The sequence below is a fragment of the Danio aesculapii genome, chromosome 15 (assembly GCF_903798145.1).
Source record: "Danio aesculapii chromosome 15, fDanAes4.1, whole genome shotgun sequence".
NCBI lineage: Eukaryota > Metazoa > Chordata > Actinopteri > Cypriniformes > Danionidae > Danio > Danio aesculapii.
In genome coordinates, this window is record NC_079449.1 from 4,687,022 (window position 1) to 4,707,866 (window position 20,845).

Genomic DNA, 20,845 nt, shown 5'->3' on the forward strand with positions numbered 1-20,845 from the left:
TCCTTAACGTGTATTTCTGTCCCAATATTGCTGCAGTAATCTCTCCAGTATTTTCTTTTGGCTTCTTTAATGATTCTCTTGGTTTTTGCCTGTGCTCTTTTGTATTCCATTAAATTATCAAAAGTATGATTTAACTTTACAACTTTGAAGGTTTTGTTTCTATTTTTAACTGCACTTCTGCACTCGTCTGTCCACCATGGTACCATTTTCTTTTTCCTAGCCCCTGATGTTTTACCTATTACTTCTTCTGCTGACTCATGTATTATGCTTGTGATCATGTTGTTTAATTCCTCAACATTGTTATTCATGTTCGGCATGGCCTCAATTAGTTTACAGCTTGCTTTAAAACTGAACAGTTCCCAATTAGCTTTCCTCGTTTTCCATCTTATAGCCCAGTTATCTTCTAAATTGACATTTTGATTTCTTAATTTTGTCCAAATTGGATAATGATCACTGCCCATTGTTTTGCTGCTTACTTCCCATACACATTTTCCTGCCAGTTGCTGTGAAACAAAAGTAAGATCGATTGCTGATTCCCTGCCATGAGTAACATCATATCTTGTGGCTCTTCCATCATTTAAACACACTAATTGTTTGTCATCCATTACCTCCTCTATGATACCCCCGTTACTATCGGTTTTTTTACTTCCCCATAATGAGCTATGTGCATTGAAATCCCCACATATTATTAGTTTAGAGTTTCCTACTTCACAAATTTCCTCCAGCACTTCTCTAGTAATTTTTTGACAGGGATTGTATAAGTTGACTATTTTTATTTTTGCTTTGTTGACCCAAGCTTCAATAATAACAACTTCAAGCTCATTAACACCATCACTAGTTTTATAATTTATACCGTTTTGAATGAATGTAACTACTCCACCTCCCATTGCACCAATTCTATCTTTACGCACTGCTGTGTATCCATATATTGTAAAGGCAATTGAGGGTTTCAACCAAGACTCCTGTATGCATATAATGTTTGGTTTTATTGTTTGCTCCTGAATATATAGTTTTAACTCTTGACCATTTGCAATTAAACTCCTAGCATTCCACTGTAGAATGGATAACATCATCAATGCCCACCTCCACATATTGACTGAGTGTCTGATATCCCGGTTATTAATGCTGCGTTAATGTTCTCTACTGTTAGCTCTTCCATCTCTAGATACTTTTCTGCCGCTTTTACAATTATCTTAGTTCTCTCAGTTCTGCTATTTGTCTGAGCTGAACAGTTAATGACTTCCACCATAAATGCTACAAATTTCTTCTTTTCCACTACTAGTGTGTCTTTCGTGACATTACAGCATGTCTGTACAATTGGGGGTTGAGCTGGGGAATGAATAACAGGTATTACTCTGTTAGTTGTAGTCTTAGTTTTAACTTTTTGTATTGCTTCAGCGTATGTAAGCTTTTCTTTTACCTTCACATTTTGGATTTGAACTGCTCTTTTATGTGCTTCACAGCCTTTGTAAGCAGCGCTGTGCTCTCCTCCACAATTGCAACATTTGATTTTTGCTCCACTTTCACATTTCCCATACTCATGGTCCCCTCCGCATTTAGCACAGCGATGTTTGCTCTTACATGCTGCTGCAATATGACCAAAACGCTGACATTTATAGCATCTCATTGGTGGAGGTACATAAGGTTTAACTATGTAACTGACATATCCAATTTTAATTCTTTCGGGTAATTTATCTTCATCTAACGTTACCAGCACTGACAAACTTGGTCCCTTAACTCCGTCGCGTGTATATGGTAAGCGTTTGACTTTGATTACCCGCACACCTCTGACATTTACTCTGATTTGTTCCTCAGTAATCTCTGTTGATACTCCTGATATTACTCCCCTGATCTTTCCTTTTTCTTCCCATATTTGTGGTTTAACTTCCTTCCCAAGCAGTGATTTACATTTCATTAGTCCATGTTGCTGATCTTTATTTCTACATATTATCAATAAGTTTCCGTCTCTCAATGTTTTAACAAATATTACATCACCAACTAGTTTATGGATAGCTTCACTAACCTTTAGTGGATTAAGTGTGCATGGGGATTGAAATCGCAGTATAACTTTTATTTTTGCCGTTTCCTTTTCTTTTCCTTTTCCCTTTTCTTCGTCAGATTCTCTCTGCTTTCTTTTCTTGCTTTTCCGATTTACCGTTTTCCATTCTTGATTATTTGAATTTCCCTCGCTATAGTTGCTCCATCTATCTTCGTCATCCAACTCATCTACCTCAATGTCACTTCCTGCATTCGCCTCACTTCCTGTCCCTCCCTGATCACACCTCAGTCCTCCCGGCTCAGTCATTCCGCCGATCCCTCCCTTCTCGACATTATCCGAGTAGAATCTTCTTTCCAGAGGGCGCTAAATAGCGATTTTGCTAGAGGGGATACTATAGATATTTATATATCTTTGGAAGGGATACAGCTGTGGCGAAAATTATTTATATTATTTTTAAATTGTCTTTTAATAGTTAAGCCCCTACCTAAACCCTCACAGTAATGTAAAAACAGCTATTATAGCGAGAATTATTTATATTATTTATTAAAAATTACAGATTAAATTTTATTTTATTAACGTCTACCCTAACCCCATCTCTCACAGTACTGTAAAAACAGTAATTATAACAATAATTATTTATAATATTTAATAAATTATCTATTAAATTGTATTTTAACGGCTAAGCCTCTACCCCAACCCAACAGCTACTATAATAACAAGAATTATTTATATTATTTATTAAATTACACATTAAATTTTATTTTATTAATGTCTAACCCCACCCCAACTCTCACAGTGATGTAAAAACAACTATTATAACAATATTTATTTATATTATTTATTAAATTACTCATTAAATTGTATTTTAACGGCTGAGCCCCAACCCCAAACCCTTACAGTAATGTAAAAAACTGTAATTATAACGAGAATTATTTATATTATTTACTAAATTACACATTAAATTGTATTTTATTAACGTCTACCCTCAACCAAACCCTCACAGAACTGTAAAAACAATAATTATAACGATAATTATTTATATTATTTGTTAAATTACTCATTAAACTGTATTTTAATGGGTAAGCCGCTACCCAAACTCTCACAGTAATGTAAAAACAGTAATTATATCGATAATTATTTATATTATTTAATAAATTACACATTCATTTTATTTTATTAACGTCTACCCTCAACCAAACCCTCACAGTACTGTAAAAACAGCTATTATAATGAGAATTCTTTATATTATTTATTAAATTACTTGTTAAATTGTATTTTAACAGCTAAGCCGCTACCCCAAACCTATACAGTAACGTAAAAAACTGTAATTATAATGAGAATTATTTATATTATTTATTAAATTACCCATTAAATTTTATTGTATTACCGTCTAACCCCACCCCATTGATAGACTCTTTCTAGGTAAACTAGACCAGTGTTTCCCAACCCTGTTCCAGAAGGCACACCAACAGTACACATTTTCAACCTCTCCCTAATCAAACACCCCTGAATCAACTTATTATAACATCAGAAGAGACTCAAACACCTGAAGTTAATGGGTCAGAAAAGGGAGACATCCAAAATATGCACTGTTGGTGTGCCTCCAGGAACAGGGTTGGGAAACACTGGTCTAAACATGCATAACTACACTGAAAACAATTATTAATTCTTCAAAATTGTAGCAAACAATCCATATGGGTTCATTTAAAACAAACAAATTAAATTTAGTAATGTTCAACTTAATTTGTTTAAATAATATCAGCTCAAATAACTTGTTTACAACCACTTAACTTAAAAAAATAGTTAATCCAATTATATTTTTTCAGTTTATTACAAACAAATTAAATGCAATTAATAAATCATAATATCCTCTTTACAGTACTGAGATCAGGAAGGGGAAAAGAGAAAAAAAACAGATCATTTTTTGTAAAGCAGCATTTGTATAATCAAAACAATACAATATAGTCAATATGAAGCAGCTTAACAAACTGTTTAGTTCAGCTGAAGATAGTTGGATGCAGTGAAACTGAAAGCAGAATATTTATTTAAGTGGACACGTCTGCTCTTATATGAAAAATAATGACAAAAATGTGTCTGAATGATTTATATAAGACAGGACTGAACTAACAGGAACATCACATTAAATGAGCATCAGTTTCAGATCTCAATATTACTGTCAACAAACTACAGGGTTAGAGCTTTAAAATCTGGTGCAGCTCTTTAATTACAACAACAGGAGAAAATATTTGAGTATAATGAACTAAAACAGAACTTAAAATAACACGAAGCTCTCACTGAAACGCATTATGTATTAGAACTATTCGTTTTTCCAAAGTCAAAAACATTCAGAAAAAAGTGAATCTGTGAAAACAGAACATACAGAACAATGCCTTTTCATATGAATAACCACTGAAACTCAGTGTGAACATACTCCAGACCGACTGAATCTCCTCTCACAATATGAGCACTTGTGAGCTTTTATATGAATCTGTAAATGAACGTTCAGCTGCTGAATGGCTTTTTTCCAGTGTGAACACGCAGATGATAAGTCAGACTGCCTGAGTCTTTGAAACTCTTCTGACATGGAGGACAGTAATACGGCTTCTCTCCAGTGTGAATTCGCTCGTGTGATTTCAGCTGTGAAGACTGAATGAAACTCTTCTCACAATATGAGCACTTGTACGGTTTTTCTCCAGTGTGAATCATTTGGTGCTGTTTCAGATAACCAGCTCTATTAAAGCTCTTCCCACACTCCAAACACTCCTGATCTCTCTCGTCAGTGTGTGTTTTCTGGTGCTGTTTACAAGAACCCAGTTGTGAAAATCTCTTTTCACAGAACAGACATGCATAAGGCTTCTCATTTGTGTGAATTCTCATGTGTAGTTTCAGACTTGATGATGATCTAAAATCATGACCACACTGAGTACAGGTAAACGGCTTTTCTCCAGTGTGAATTCGCAGATGATAAGTCAGACTGGATTTGTGTTTGAAACTCTTTCCACATTGAGCACAGTGATACGGCTTTTCTCCAGTGTGAATTCGCTCGTGTCTTCTCAAGTGTCCTGAATGGCTGAAACTCTTCTCACAATATGAGCACTTGTGAGGTTTTTCTCCAGTGTGAATCCTCTGGTGGATTTTCAGATGACCAGCTGTAGTAAAACTCCTCCCACACTGCAAACACTCATGATCTCTCTTGTCTTCATGTGTTTTCTGGTGCTGTTTATAACTGTCCAGCTGTGAGAAACTCTTTCCACATTCAGTACAGGTGTACGGTTTCTCTCCAGCGTGAGTCTTTCTGTGTTTTTTCAGCTTGGCTTTTCTTCTGAAACTCTTTCCACACTGAGGACAGCTGTACAGATGTTTTGTTTTAGTTACTTTAGTGTTGAAGTTACGTTCCTCATCCTCTTCTTGTCTTTGCTCGTTCACCTCCATCTGATCTAAAATAAACAAAGTGAAAATCAGTTCAAGTGAAACATTTTAAGTGAGTCTGAACTTTGAATCTGATGTGCTAGTGTTAAAGTGATAGTGATAGGCGCTGTGACACCCAGTAACAATTAATATTTTACTCCTGACATCAGTGCAAATATATAAAAAGAAAAAAATAATATATATATTCACCAACCTGAATGATCTCCTGATAGTTTAGATGCTCTTCTAGTCTTTATGATGGGATATTTTCACCATGTACAGCAATTTCTGTGTAGGAAAGGCTGTGATTCACATCTAAAACAAATAAATTAAATAAATTTAAATATAAATCAAATAACATAAAATAATATATAATAAAATGATACAACTCGTTACCGTTATCAATAATAAAATGAATACTGTGCTGAAACTATCTTTATGTATCTTATATAAATAAATGCAAAACACCATATTGGATTATTTGAATGTTATACAGACTTCACACACGAACCTATTTACGATGTAGTGGATAAAATGAATATGTCAGACATAATGTTGTTACAGTTAATCTAAAGCAATATTACACCAACAGACATTTATTTTTCGTTTATAAAAGGCTCTTACTCTATTCGCTGCCATGTTCCCGCCGCAAAGTTTTCCTCTCATCTGGTGAATTTCCGTACTGCGCATGCGTGATTTAACTGAGCGGCAACTTCCTTCAGAGGGCGCTTTAGCGCCGAAAGCCAAAACGCGGTAAATATATCGCTTCAGTTTAGTCAGCAAAGTATTTGTATCAGTAATTGACTGAAAACCTCATCTAAACGTTGATAAATATTACAAAATCATTTATAAATGTGTCATTAAAAGTATAATATATTAGATATGCAACTAATAAATCATAGTTTGCTTTTTATCAAATATTATTGACCCGAGTTCGGGAGAAAAGAGATCATGTTTGTGTAAACCAGTGTTGGTTAAAATAAGACAATACTATATAACAATATAACCAATATAAAGCAGCATAGCAAACTGTTTAATTCAGCTAGTCTAGAGACAGTCAGACATGATGAAACTGAAAGCCAAACATCTATTTATTTCTATTACTATATTATTATATTTATTATCTGTATAGTTATAGCCTCATATGTGTCTGCTTGTTTAGTTAAACATGACAAATGGATTAAATGATAGGGACATAAAGTTTACCTAAGCTGTTAAACAATTACGTTTTCTCTTCATTTATTATAATAATGTATGAAATCTTCTGTAAATTGACACATTTATCTCGTTTTATTGGTGTCAACAGGCTATAAACTACAGAATAATACACTTAAGAGTTTTAGTCCACGAATTTCTTGTCTTTTTTTATTCACAGAATTGTTCAAGAGTGAAAACTGAAGAACTGTAAACCAATTTACTAACACAAACCCACAAAATCAGGTATCTTTCCGTTTTAAAACCAATTTGTAAATAGAAAACATTCATTCATTCATTTTCCTTCAGCTTAGTCCATTTATTCATCAGGGATTTCCACACTGGAATGAACCACCAACTTTTCCAGCATATGTTTTACACAGTGGATGGATGCCCTTCCAGCTGCAACCCAGTACTGGAAAACACTCACACACATTCATTCACATACACTACGGCCAATTTAGTTTAATCAATTCACCTATAGCGCATGTCTTTAGACTGTGAGGCAAACCGGAGGAAACCCATGGCAACACGGGGAAAACATGCAAACTCCACACTGTTTAGTTCAGCTGAAGCTGATGAAACTGAAAGCCAAATGTTTATTTTCCAGTGGACACGTCTGCTCTTATACAAAAAATAATGACAAAATGTGTCTGTTTGATTTATATAAGACAGGACTGAACTAATAGGAACATCACATTAAATGAGCATCAGTTTCAGATCTCAATATTACTGTCAACAAACTACAGGGTTGGAGCTTTAAAATCTGGTGCAGATATTTAATTACAACAACAGGAGAAAATATTTGAGTATAATGAACTAAAACAGAACTTAAAATAACACGAAGCTCTCACTGAAACTAGCATTATGTATTAGAATTATTCGTTTTTCCAAAGTCAAAAACATTCAGAAAAAAGTGAATCTGTGAAAACAGAACATACAGAACAATGCCTTTTCATATGAATAACCACTGAAACTCAGTGTGAACATACTCCAGACCGACTGAATCTCCTCTCACAATATGAGTACTTGTGAGCTTTTATATGAATCTGTAAATGAACGTTCAGCTGCTGAATGGCTTTTTTCCAGTGTGAACACGCAGATGATAAGTCAGACTGTGTGAGTCTTTGAAACTCTTCTGACATGGAGGACAGCAATACGGCTTTTCTCCAGTGTGAATTCGCTCGTGTGATTTCAGCTGTGAAGACCGACTGAAACTCTTCTCACAATATGAGCACTTGTACGGTTTTTCTCCAGTGTGAACACGCAGATGATAAGTCAGACTGGATTTGTGTTTGAAACTCTTTCCACATTGAGCACAGTGATACGGCTTCTCTCCAGTGTGAATTCGCTCGTGTACTCTCAAGTGTCCTGAATGGCTGAAACTCTTCTCACAATATGAGCACTTGTAAGGTTTTTCTCCAGTGTGAATCATTTGGTGCCGTTTCAGATTACCAGCTTTAGTAAAACTCCTCCCACAGTCCAAACACTCATGATCTCTCTTGTCTTCATGTGTTTTCTGGTGCTGTTTATAACTGTCCAGCTGTGAGAAACTCTTTCCACATTCAGTACAGGTGTACGGTTTCTCTCCAGCGTGAGTCTTTCTGTGTTTTTTCAGCTTGGCTTTTCTTCTGAAACTCTTTCCACACTGAGGACAGCTGTACAGATGTGTTGTTTTAGTTACTTTAGTGTTGAAGTTACGTTCCTCATCCTCTTCTTGTCTTTGCTCGTTCACCTCCATCTGATGTAAAATAAACAAAGTGATAATCAGTTCAAGTGAAACATTTTAAGTGTGAGAATCAAACTTTGAATCTGATGTGCTAGTGTTAAAGTGATAGTGATAGACACTACTAACAATTAATATTTTACTCCTGACATCAGTGCAAATATATAAAAAGAAAAAAATAATATATATATTCACCAACCTGAATGATCTCCTGATAGTTTAGATGCTCTTCTAGTCTTTATGATGGGATATTTTCACCATGTACAGCAATTTCTGTGTAGGAAAGGCGGTGATTCACATCTAAAACAAATAAATTAAATAAATTTAAATATAAATCAAATAACATAAAATAATATATAATAAAATGATACAACTCGTTACCATTATCAATAATAAAATGAATACTGTGCTGAAACTATCTTTATGTATCTTATATAAATAAATGTAAAACACCATATTGGATCATTTGAATATTATACAGACTTCACACACGAACCTATTTACGATGTAGTGGATAAAATGAATATATGTCAGACATAATGTTGTCACAGTTAATCTAAAGCAATATTACACCAACAGACATTTATTTTTCGTTAATAAAAGGCTCTTACTCTATTCGCTGCCATGTTCCCGCCGCAAATTTTTCCTCTCGTCTGGTGAATTTCCGTACAGCGCATGCGTATTTTAACTGAGCGGCAACTTCCTTCAGAGGGCGCTTTAGCGCCGAAAGCCAAAACGCGGTAAATATATCGCTTCAGTTTAGTCAGCAAAGTATTTGTATCAGTAATTGACTGAAAACCTCATCTAAACGTTGATAAATGTTACAAAATCATTTATAAATGTGTCATTAAAAGTATAATATATTAGATATGCAACTAATAAATCATAGTTTGCTTTTTATCAAATATTATTGACCCGAGATCGGGAGAAAAGAGATCATGTTTGTGTAAACCAGTGTTGGTTAAACTAAGACAATACTATATAACAATATAACCAATATAAAGCAGCATAGCAAACTGTTTAATTCAGCTAGTCTAGAGACAGTCAGACATGATGAAACTGAAAGCCAAACATCTATTTATTTCTATTACTATATTATTATATTTATTATCTGTATAGTTATAGCCTCATATGTGTCTGTTTGTTTAGTTAAACATGACAAATGGATTAAATGATAGGGACATAAAGTTTAACTGAGCTGTTAAACAATTACGTTTTCTCTTCATTTATTATAATAATGTATGAAATCTTCAGTAAATTGACACATTTATCTCGTTTTATTGGTGTCAACAGGCTATAAACTACAGAATAATACACTTAAGAGTTTTAGTCCACGAATTTCTTGTCTTTTTTTATTCACAGAATTGTTCAAGAGTGAAAACTGAAGAACTGTAAACCAATTTACTAACACAAACCCACAAAATCAGGTATCTTTCCGTTTTAAAACCAATTTGTAAATAGAAAACATTCATTCATTCATTTTCCTTCAGCTTAGTCCATTTATTCATCAGGGATTTCCACACTGGAATGAACCACCAACTTTTCCAGCATATGTTTTACACAGTGGATGGATGCCCTTCCAGCTGCAACCCAGTACTGGAAAACACTCACACACATTCATTCACATACACTACGGCCAATTTAGTTTAATCAATTCACCTATAGCGCATGTCTTTAGACTGTGAGGCAAACCGGAGGAAACCCACGGCAACACGGGGAAAACATGCAAACTCCACACTGTTTAGTTCAGCTGAAGCTGATGAAACTGAAAGCCAAATGTTTATTTTCCAGTGGACACGTCTGCTCTTATACAAAAAATAATGACAAAATGTGTCTGTTTGATTTATATAAGACAGGACTGAACTAATAGGAACATCACATTAAATGAGCATCAGTTTCAGATCTCAATATTACTGTCAACAAACTACAGGGTTGGAGCTTTAAAATCTGGTGCAGCTCTTTAATTACAACAACAGGAGAAAATATTTGAGTATAATGAACTAAAACAGAACTTAAAATAACACGAAGCTCTCACTGAAACTAGCATTATGTATTAGAATTATTCGTTTTTCCAAAGTCAAAAACATTCAGAAAAAAGTGAATCTGTGAAAACAGAACATACAGAACAATGCCTTTTCATATGAATAACCACTGAAACTCAGTGTGAACATACTCCAGACCGACTGAATCTCCTCTCACAATATGAGTACTTGTGAGCTTTTATATGAATCTGTAAATGAACGTTCAGCTGCTGAATGGCTTTTTTCCAGTGTGAACACGCAGATGATAAGTCAGACTGTGTGAGTCTTTGAAACTCTTCTGACATGGAGGACAGCAATACGGCTTTTCTCCAGTGTGAATTCGCTCGTGTGATTTCAGCTGTGAAGACCGACTGAAACTCTTCTCACAATATGAGCACTTGTACGGTTTTTCTCCAGTGTGAACACGCAGATGATAAGTCAGACTGGATTTGTGTTTGAAACTCTTTCCACATTGAGCACAGTGATACGGCTTCTCTCCAGTGTGAATTCGCTCGTGTACTCTCAAGTGTCCTGAATGGCTGAAACTCTTCTCACAATATGAGCACTTGTAAGGTTTTTCTCCAGTGTGAATCATTTGGTGCCGTTTCAGATTACCAGCTGTAGTAAAACTCCTCCCACAGTCCAAACACTCATGATCTCTCTTGTCTTCATGTGTTTTCTGGTGCTGTTTATAACTGTCCAGCTGTGAGAAACTCTTTCCACATTCAGTATAGGTGTACGGTTTCTCTCCAGCGTGAGTCTTTCTGTGTTTTTTCAGCTTGGCTTTTCTTCTGAAACTCTTTCCACACTGAGGACAGCTGTACAGATGTGTTGTTTTAGTTACTTTAGTGTTGAAGTTACGTTCCTCATCCTCTTCTTGTCTTTGCTCGTTCACCTCCATCTGATCTAAAATAAACAAAGTGAAAATCAGTTCAAGTGAAACATTTTAAGTGTGAGAATCAAACTTTGAATCTGATGTGCTAGTGTTAAAGTGATAGTGATAGGCGCTGTGACACCCAGTAACAATTAATATTTTACTCCTGACATCAGTGCAAATATATAAAAAGAAAAAATAATATATATATTCACCAACCTGAATGATCTCCTGATAGTTTAGATGCTCTTCTAGTCTTTATGATGGGATATTTTCACCATGTACAGCAATTTCTGTGTAGGAAAGGCTGTGATTCACTGAACGCATCAAAAACAAAGAAATAAAATAAAATAAAATAAAAATCAATCAAATAACATAAAATATATTATAAAATGATACAACTCGTTACCGTTATCAATAATAAAATGAATACTGTGCTGAAACTATCTTTATGTATCTTATATAAATAAATGCAAAACACCATATTGGATTATTTGAATATAATACAGACTTCACACACGAACCTATTTACGATGTAGTGGATAAAATGAATATATGTCCGACATAATGTTGTCACAGTTAATCTAAAGCAATATTACACCAACAGACATTTATTTTTCGTTTATAAAAGGCTCTTACTCTATTCGCTGCCATGTTCCCGCCGCAGTTTTCCTCTCGTCTGGTGAATTTCCTTACAGCGCATGCGTGTTTTAACTGAGCGGCAACTTCCTTCAGAGGGCGCTTTAGCGCCGAAAGCCAAAACGCGGTAAATATATCGCTTCAGTTTAGTCAGCAAAGTATTTGTATCAGTAATTGACTGAAAACCTCATCTAAACGTTGATAAATGTTACAAAATCATTTATAAATGTGTAATTAAAAGTATAATATATTAGATATGCAACTAATAAATCATAGGTTGCTTTTTATCAAATATTATTGACCCGAGATCGGGAGAAGAGATCATGTTTGTGTAAACCAGTGTTGGTTAAAAATAAGACAATACTATATAACAATATAACCAATATAAAGCAGCATAGCAAACTGTTTAATTCAGCTAGTCTAGAGACAGTCAGACATGATGAAACTGAAAGCCAAACATCTATTTATTTCTATTACTATATTATTATATTTATTATCTGTATAGTTATAGCCTCATATGTGTCTGTTTGTTTAGTTAAACATGACAAATGGATTAAATGATAGGGACATAAAGTTTAACTGAGCTGTTAAACAATTACGTTTTCTCTTCATTTATTATAATGTATGAAATCTTCTGTAAATTGACACATTTATCTCGTTTTATTGGTGTCAACAGGCTATAAACTACAGAATAATACACTTAAGAGTTTTAGTCCACACATTTCTTGTCTTTTTTTATTCACAGAATTGTTCAAGAGTGAAAACTGAAGAACTGTAAACCAATTTACTAACACAAACCCACAAAATCAGGTATCTTTCCGTTTTAAAACCAATTTGTAAATAGAAAACATTCACTCATTCATTTTCCTTCAGCTTAGTCCATTTATTCGTCAGGGATCTCCACACTGGAATGAACCGCCAACTTTTCCAGCATGTTTTACACAGTGGATAACCTTCCAGCTGCAACCCAGTACTGGAAAACACTCACACACATTCATTCACATACACTACGGCCAATTTAGTTTATTCAATTCACCTATAGCGCATGTCTTTGGACTGTGAGGCAAACAAGAGGAAACCCACGCCAACACGGGAAAAAACATGCAAACTCCACATGCAAACTCCCCACTGTTTAGTTCAGCTGAAGCTGATGAAACTGAAAGCCAAATGTTTATTTTCCAGTGGACACGTCTGCTCTTATACAAAAAATAATGACAAAATGTGTCTGTTTGATTTATATAACACAGGACTGAACTAACAGGAACATCACATTAAATGAGCATCAGTTTCAGATCTCAATATTAGTCAACAAACTACAGGGTTGGAGCTTTAAAATCTGGTGCAGCTCTTTAATTACAACAACAGGAGAAAACATTTGAGTATAATGAACTAAAACAGAACTTAAAATAACACGAAGCTCTCACTGAAACTAGCATTATGTATTAGAATTATTCGTTTTTCCAAAGTCAAAAACATTCAGAAAAAAGTGAATCTGTGAAAACAGAACATACAGAACAATGCCTTTTCATATGAATAACCACTGAAACTCAGTGTGAACATACTCCAGACCGACTGAATCTCCTCTCACAATATGAGCACTTGTGAGCTTTTATATGAATCTGTAAATGAACGTTCAGCTGCTGAATGGCTTTTTTCCAGCGTGAACACGCAGATGATAAGTCAGACTGTGTGAGTCTTTGAAACTCTTCTGACATGGAGGACAGCAATACGGCTTCTCTCCAGTGTGAATTCGCTCATGTGATTTCAGCTGTGAAGACCGACTGAAACTCTTCTCACAATATGAGCACTTGTGAGGTTTTTCTCCAGTGTGAATCCTTTGGTGCTGTTTCAGATAACCAGCTGTATTAAAGCTCTTCCCACAGTCAAAACACACATGATCTCTCTCGTCAGTGTGTGTTTTCTGGTGCTGTTTACAATCACCGAGACTTGAAAATCTCTTTTCACAGAACAGACATGCATAAGGCTTCTCATTTGTGTGAATTCTCATGTGTTGTTTTAGATCTGATGATGATCTAAAATCATGACCACACTGAGTACAGTGATACGGCTTTTCTCCAGTGTGAATTCGCAGATGATAAGTCAGACCGGATTTATCTTTGAAACTCTTTCCACATTGAGCACAGTGATACGGCTTTTCTCCAGTGTGAATTTGCTCGTGTCTTCTCAAGTGTCCTGAATGGTTGAAACTCTTCTCACAATATGAGCACTTGTAAGGTTTTTCTCCAGTGTGAATCCTCTGGTGTCTTTTCAAACTGCCAGATTGAGTAAAGCTCTTCCCACACTGCAAACACACATGATCTCTCTTGTCTTCATGTGTTTTCTGGTGCTGTTTATAACTGTCCAGCTGTGAAAAACTCTTTCCACATTCAGTACAGGTGTACGGTTTCTCTCCAGCGTGAGTCTTTCTGTGTTTTTTCAGCTTGGCTTTTCTTCTGAAACTCTTTCCACACTGAGGACAGCTGTACAGATGTGTTGTTTTAGTTACTTTAGTGTTGAAGTTACGTTCCTCATCCTCTTCTTGTCTTTGCTCGTTCACCTCCATCTGATCTAAAATAAACAAAGTAAAAATCAGTTCAAGTGAAACATTTTAAGAGTAGCAAACTTTGAATTAGATGTGCTTGAGTTAAAGTGATAGTTCACCCAATAATATTAATAATAATTGATTTATATAGTGGCTTTCTAGACACTATTAGCCTAGACACTGTTCGCCTAAAATACACGTTAAAAACCCAGAGTTACGTGTGGCGTTCACTCCTGCCAGTAATTATTATTTTCAATTGATCTTGTTTGTCTTTTTCCCTTTTCAGTTATCTATTGGTTAATTGGTGACGTCAGGCTTTTAAAATGGACGCAAGCGGCTCTCGCTCATTGGAGAGGGGTCTGGCTGCAGACTTGGTGCAGATGCAATCTGAGCTGCATCCAATGCATTTTAATGCACTCATCTAACCCTACCCCTACCCCTCACAGTGTAGTGACTATCTCCATTGAGCGCATTGTGTCTGACATTGCATCTCTGAGTGAAGCAATCTCAGCTTGCATCATAAAGGCTGCATCCAGATACTATTGGCTCATTCCTCCACTCCACCACAGTTTCTGACGGCTTTATTGTTGTGTTCTCCTTTATACTTTCCTTTTGATATTTGTTTGGAGTGGAGAGTCTTAACCTGCTTTAGGTTTGTTTGCTTGTCATTTATTATGTTGTTGGGCTCCCCATCTCTTTCCATTTTGGATTGTTTTGCTGATTAATAAATAATTTAGTTGGAGCACTTTGGCCGTTGTTTAGGGTTGGGTCGATAGACGATGCCATCATCGATGGCCGATAGACATGACGATGCTGAGCCGGCATCATGATCCCCCGCACCATCACAGCAGCAACCCGCTCACGAAAAATACACACTCAGGCCCCGTTTACACTAATACGTCTTAGATTTAAAATGGCATTTTAGGACGAAAATAATCCACGTCCACACTGGCGATTCGTCCAGCATTTCTGAAAAGCCCTCCGTCCACACTATACCACTGAAAACGCACATCACATGACCACACACACTCTGTCATGCGCTGCAGCGTACGCACGCATCTGAGCTCCAGCAGTCACAGGTGCTGTGAGCACAAAACCCAGAGAGCAGTGCACGTCGAACAGTTTATCAAGGATATAGCGCTGGATCTCATTTCACTATAGTTATTAAACGTGATATTTAATTAATCTTGTCTCTATCTAACGACTCTTCTATCTTTTGAATCTATCACATATTGTGTAACAGCGTCAGTACACTGCTTCAATCTTTCGCTTTCACGCACTGAAAGGAGGTTTGTCATGGCGGCAGGCAGATGTGGAGTGTTAATCACGCTGCTCAGTTTCTCTTTGTTTTATACTCTTTTAAATCAATCGATAGAAGTGGAAGATGATTTTTCTTTTAATACTGAGAGTGAGGATAATCAAATACGACGTGGATTTAAACACTTCGGCTTCGGGAAGGCCGTTGTTTTTTTACTTTTTTATCGCCCATGGCTTCACTGTCCAAAGAAACAACGTCGCATCAGACAAATGCAAAGGAATTTAAGTGACTGTGCGATTATTATGATGTGTCTGCTGTTATCAGGAGATATCCATCAGTGTCCTGGCCCTGCTTCCTTGGACTTTGAAGGACATTTTTCGAGTGATTCTAATTTGAAGCTCCGAGATTCGAATGATATGCAGAACAGGTGTTCGGAAATCGCCGCGGAATGGAGCTCTATATCTGACCGGTGGAGAGATTTACTTCCCTGTTTTGAAACAAGAGAAGTAATACGTATGGATAATGGGTCGGTGGATATGTTTTCTACTTTTATGGAAGGAGGTGGAACGCTGAGCACACCGAGGGCCGAAGTTGGGTCAGCAGAAGGCGTCTTATTACGGGATCTAACAAATGCAAGATAAGTGATTTAAAGGGCACCAATGGTGAAAAATCTACTTTTCAAGCTGTTTGGACAGAAATGTGTGTAAGTATAGTGTATAAACTGTCATATTGGGGTGATATAAACACACCCAGTGCTTTTTTTTTTATTTAACAACATAAAAACGGTGGACCAATTGGAGCGGTTTTCAGATCGACCACAACTTTACGTGTGTGTCTGCGTAAGACACAACTTTGTGTGTGTGTCTGCGCTATGTGTGTGTGTATGTCTGCGCTATGTGTGTGTATGTGTCTGCGCTATGTGTTTGTGTCCTCGCTGTGTGTGTGTGTGAACGTTGTAATGACATTGTGTGTGACTCGTTGTTGCAAATCCACAAAAAATGCATCAAATACTGATTGTTAAAGTTCTTACTGTAGTATTTCTCACACACGTTACTTGAGATCTGCTTCCTGAGGCAGCCGAGGGCGGCGATTGCTGACAGGCACGTGGGAACGGTGGGCGGGGAGGACTAGCCTTAAAGGGCCAGTACAAAAAAACAGCAAAACCTTTTTTCCAGCTATAATAGACACTTCAAACAGCTATAATAAATAATCCGATGGGTGTTTTGAGCTGAAACTTTACAGACACATTCTGGGGACACAAAAGACTTATATTAAATATGAAAAAAGTGCTAACCTATGTGCCCTTTAAGAGATATTGGTACCTTAAAGGGGTTGTATATGGTTCATCTTAACGTGAGAAGTCTGCTTCCAAAGATAAGAGAAGTGAGACATTTGTGTCAGGAATCCAATGTATCTCTGTTTGGCTGCAGTGAAACATGGCTGGATATTTCAATATCGGGTGCAGAGATACATATACCAAACTACAATTTGATTCGAAGGGACAGAAATCGTAAAGGTGGAGGAGTATGTGTTTATATTAGATCGGACGTTATGTTTAAAGAGAGAAAGGACTTGGAAAGCGCCGCGGTTGAAGCTGTTTAGTTGGACATGATGTTACCGAGTAGCAAAGCAATTCTGATCAGAATGATTTTTATGAAACTCTGGATGGGATTTTAAGTAAGTCAAATTTTAAGATTGGACAAGAGTTAATAATTATGGGTGACTTGAATACGGACATGTTAAAACAGGATTCATCAGTGTATAAACATTTTGAATTATTTTGTGATTCATATGTGCTTAAACAGATTGTCATGGACCCGACAAGAACTACCCCTATAACGAAAACTATCATTGATATTGTATTAGTTTCTGATCATTCTAAAATTTGCACATTTAACACATTTAGATTTAAGCACAAGGACTGAACTTTGGATGAAGGATAGTATTTTAAAAGCAATTAAGGAGCGTAATGATAGTTTTAAAATGTTTAAAAAAGATAGAAACAATTTATTTTATTATGAGCAATTTAAAAAGAAAAGGAATGAAGTAAAAGATGAGGTAAAAAAAGCAAAAAATATTTTTTTTGAGGATAAGATAAAAGAAACTAAGCAAGATTCGCAAAAATTATGGAGATTAATAAATGATTTAGGGCCTCAAAAAAAGTCTAAAACTAATTATTCAAATATTAGCCTCATGGTGGATGGAAAATTGATGTCGGATCAGTTAAAGGTTGCTATTTATTTTAATAGATTTTTTATAACTGTGGCAGAGAAATTGGTTAAATTGGTTTTTAATGATAAATTAGTTAAAGAGTATTATGCCAAGTGTGGTTTTAATTTAGGAAGTTTTGCATTTAATAAAGTAGATGAGGGGAATATATTTAAGAAATTAAAAACACTAAAAAATAGTAGAGCAACAGGGGTTAGATAATATTCCAGTGCAGCTCATCGAAGACTCTGCGAAATTTATCTATCCAATGGTTACACATATTATTAATCTTTCTATTTGTCAAGGTAAAGGAGGAGCTCAAACAAGCAAGAGTGATTCCTCTTTTTAAGAAAGGTTGTAGGTTTGATGTTAATAATTATAGGCCAGTATAAATTTTGAGTTCTTTGTCTAAAGTGATGGAGAAAATTATTAATGAGCAGATTGAACATTATTGTTTAAAATATGACATATTGTATGAGTTTCAATCGGGTTTTAGCAAAAAATCATTCTGCTGATTCAACAATTTTATATTTAACTGATTATATAAAGAGAGATATGGATAAAGGGAAGTTAAGTGGGATGGTTTTGTTAGACCTACAAAAAGTGTTTGATACAGTTGACCACAGGGTATTGCTTTTAAAAGTAAAAGCACTGGGGTTTTGGTAATATGGCCTGTAAATGGATAAAATCTTACCTTGAAAACAGAAGTCAGATAGTAGATTTAAATGGAGTGTTATCAGATTGTTCGCCAGTCGCTTATGGGGTTCCACAAGGCGGTGTTTTAGGTCCGTTGCTTTTTTTAATATACATTAATGATTTAAAAATGGCTTGTTCAAATGAGCTTTGGTTATATGCAGATGATACAGCAATAATTGTGTCTTATGAGAGGAGGGAATTTATTGAAAACGAAATGAGTAAACAAATTGAGAAAGTCTCTGAATGGTTTTGCCTTAATAAATTGTCCTTACATTTGGGTAAAACTGAATTTATTTTATTTGGTTCAGCTGCGAATCTAAGAAAATGTGTTGGGTCAGAGATAAAAGTAGATCTAATTATTACTACAAAACAGGAAGTGAAATATTTAGGTTGCATCTCAGATAGTAATTTGACAGGTGAAAAGATGGCTGTGATAGTTCATTTAAAAATTTGTTATAAAATTAAGTTTTTAGCAAGACAGGCAGAGCTCCTAGATATGCAAACTTTTAAAAATTTAGCTAGTGCATTAGTGCAGCCATATTTTGACTATGCTGCAGATTTTTGGTACAGCGGTAGTTCTAAAAAATGAAAAATAAATTGCAGACGGCCCAAAATAAGTTGTGTAGAATTGTTATGAAAGTACCTCCACTGACACATTTAAATAATTAACATTATAGTCAAAGTAATATTTTAAAAGTTGAGAATAGGGTAAACATTTTAAATTAGAGATGGTGTTTAAGATTTTAAAGAAAATGGTCCCAAAATATTTTCATAATTATTATTTTTTAGTTAGTGAGGTACATTGTCATTCTACAAGAGCGCGTAGAGTGAATGCGGTAGAAACTCTTTTTTGTGTGCTAGCTCTGCTGCTTGGTATGTTTTGTCCACGATTTTTAAAGAGATTCAAATTGACAGTGTTTTTAAAAGGGAAATTAATAAGTCGTTGTTTTACAGTTGAAGATGAGGATTTTGTTGTGCTGAGCTGATGATGTTTGCACTCCATTTATGATTTGCTCGTTAATTTTTTAAGAATATCGAGGACCACAATGGAAATTAGCCTGTGGCTTTTTTGTGTATTTTATCCTTAACAGTTTTTAAAATATGTATGAATTAGTCTAACTGGACTTGTTAAGATTAAAAAGATCTTTTAACAAAGATTTTTGTTAAAACTGTCAAATAAAATCAATCAATCATTCAATCAAAACCTCAGATACTGTTGGTTGGTTGGTTCCTGTTGGTTGTGCACCTTTTTTACCGACCAAGTTTGTCGACGCCAATATAATAACACAGATCACTCTGCCTATTCATGCCAGAGTCCTGCAGAAAAAGTGACTGACAGGTGGTAATTTGTGCACGGGCGTAAATCCCAGGGGGGGGGGAAATCCGAGGGTTGCTCTGTTGATCTGATAAATCAGATTTACGCCATGTTTGTGTGCATCTTTATTTATTTATGATTTGGTTAAACAAAGACCATGCGGGTCAGGTAGATGAAACGGTAGGCTACAAATAATCATTTGTTATGAATTAATTAATTATTCATAAATAATTATTTCATTGTGACGACGATGCCATCAGCCATCATGATGTTTCACATTAGACATTGTACAGTGCCAAATTGGTTGACATCGCCCAATCCTAGTTACTTTGTCTTAAGATCACAAGTCGCATTCAAGTAGATGCCTTAACACACAGTATCAATTGATAATTTACACCTGAGATCAGTGCAAATATATAAAAAGAAAAAAATTATATATATATTCACCAACCTGAATGATCTTCTGACAGTTTAGATGCTCTTCTAGTCTTTATGATGGGATATTTTCACCATGTACAGCAATTTCTGTGTAGGAAAGGCTGTGATTCACATCAAAAACAAATAAATTAAATACATAAAAATAAAAATCAATCAAATAACATAAAATAATATATAATAAAATGATACAACTCGTTACCATTATCAATAATAAAATGAATACTGTGCTGAAACTATCTTTATGTATCTTATATAAATAAATGTAAAACACCATATTGGATTATTTGAATATTATACAGACTTCACACACGAACCTATTTACGATGTAGTGGATAAAATGAATATATGTCAGACATAATGTTGTCACAGTTAATCTAAAGCAATATTACACCAACAGACATTTATTTTTCGTTTATAAAAGGCTCTTACTCTATTCGCTGCCATGTTCCCGCCGCAAAGGTTTCCTCTCGTCTGGTGAATTTCCGTACAGCGCATGCGTGTTTTAACTGAGCGGCAACTTCCTTCAG

The 20,845-nt window shown here is 35.4% G+C and overlaps 1 protein-coding gene across 1 annotated transcript; it reads right to left on the minus strand.

The window, feature by feature from the left end:
• Window positions 1-4,393: 4,393 nt before the first annotated feature.
• Window positions 4,394-20,425, minus strand: LOC130241970 (zinc finger protein 91-like). The gene is made up of 6 exons (XM_056473978.1): window positions 20,332-20,425; window positions 13,596-14,429; window positions 10,605-11,176; window positions 7,681-8,201; window positions 4,915-5,189; window positions 4,394-4,767 (listed from the first exon to the last, which is right to left on the minus strand). The coding sequence occupies exons 2-6, from the start codon at window positions 14,422-14,424 to the stop codon at window positions 4,502-4,504; spliced, it is 2,463 nt and encodes an 820-aa protein (XP_056329953.1). The 5' UTR covers window positions 14,425-14,429; window positions 20,332-20,425; the 3' UTR covers window positions 4,394-4,501.
• Between the last annotated feature and the right edge of the window lie 420 nt (window positions 20,426-20,845).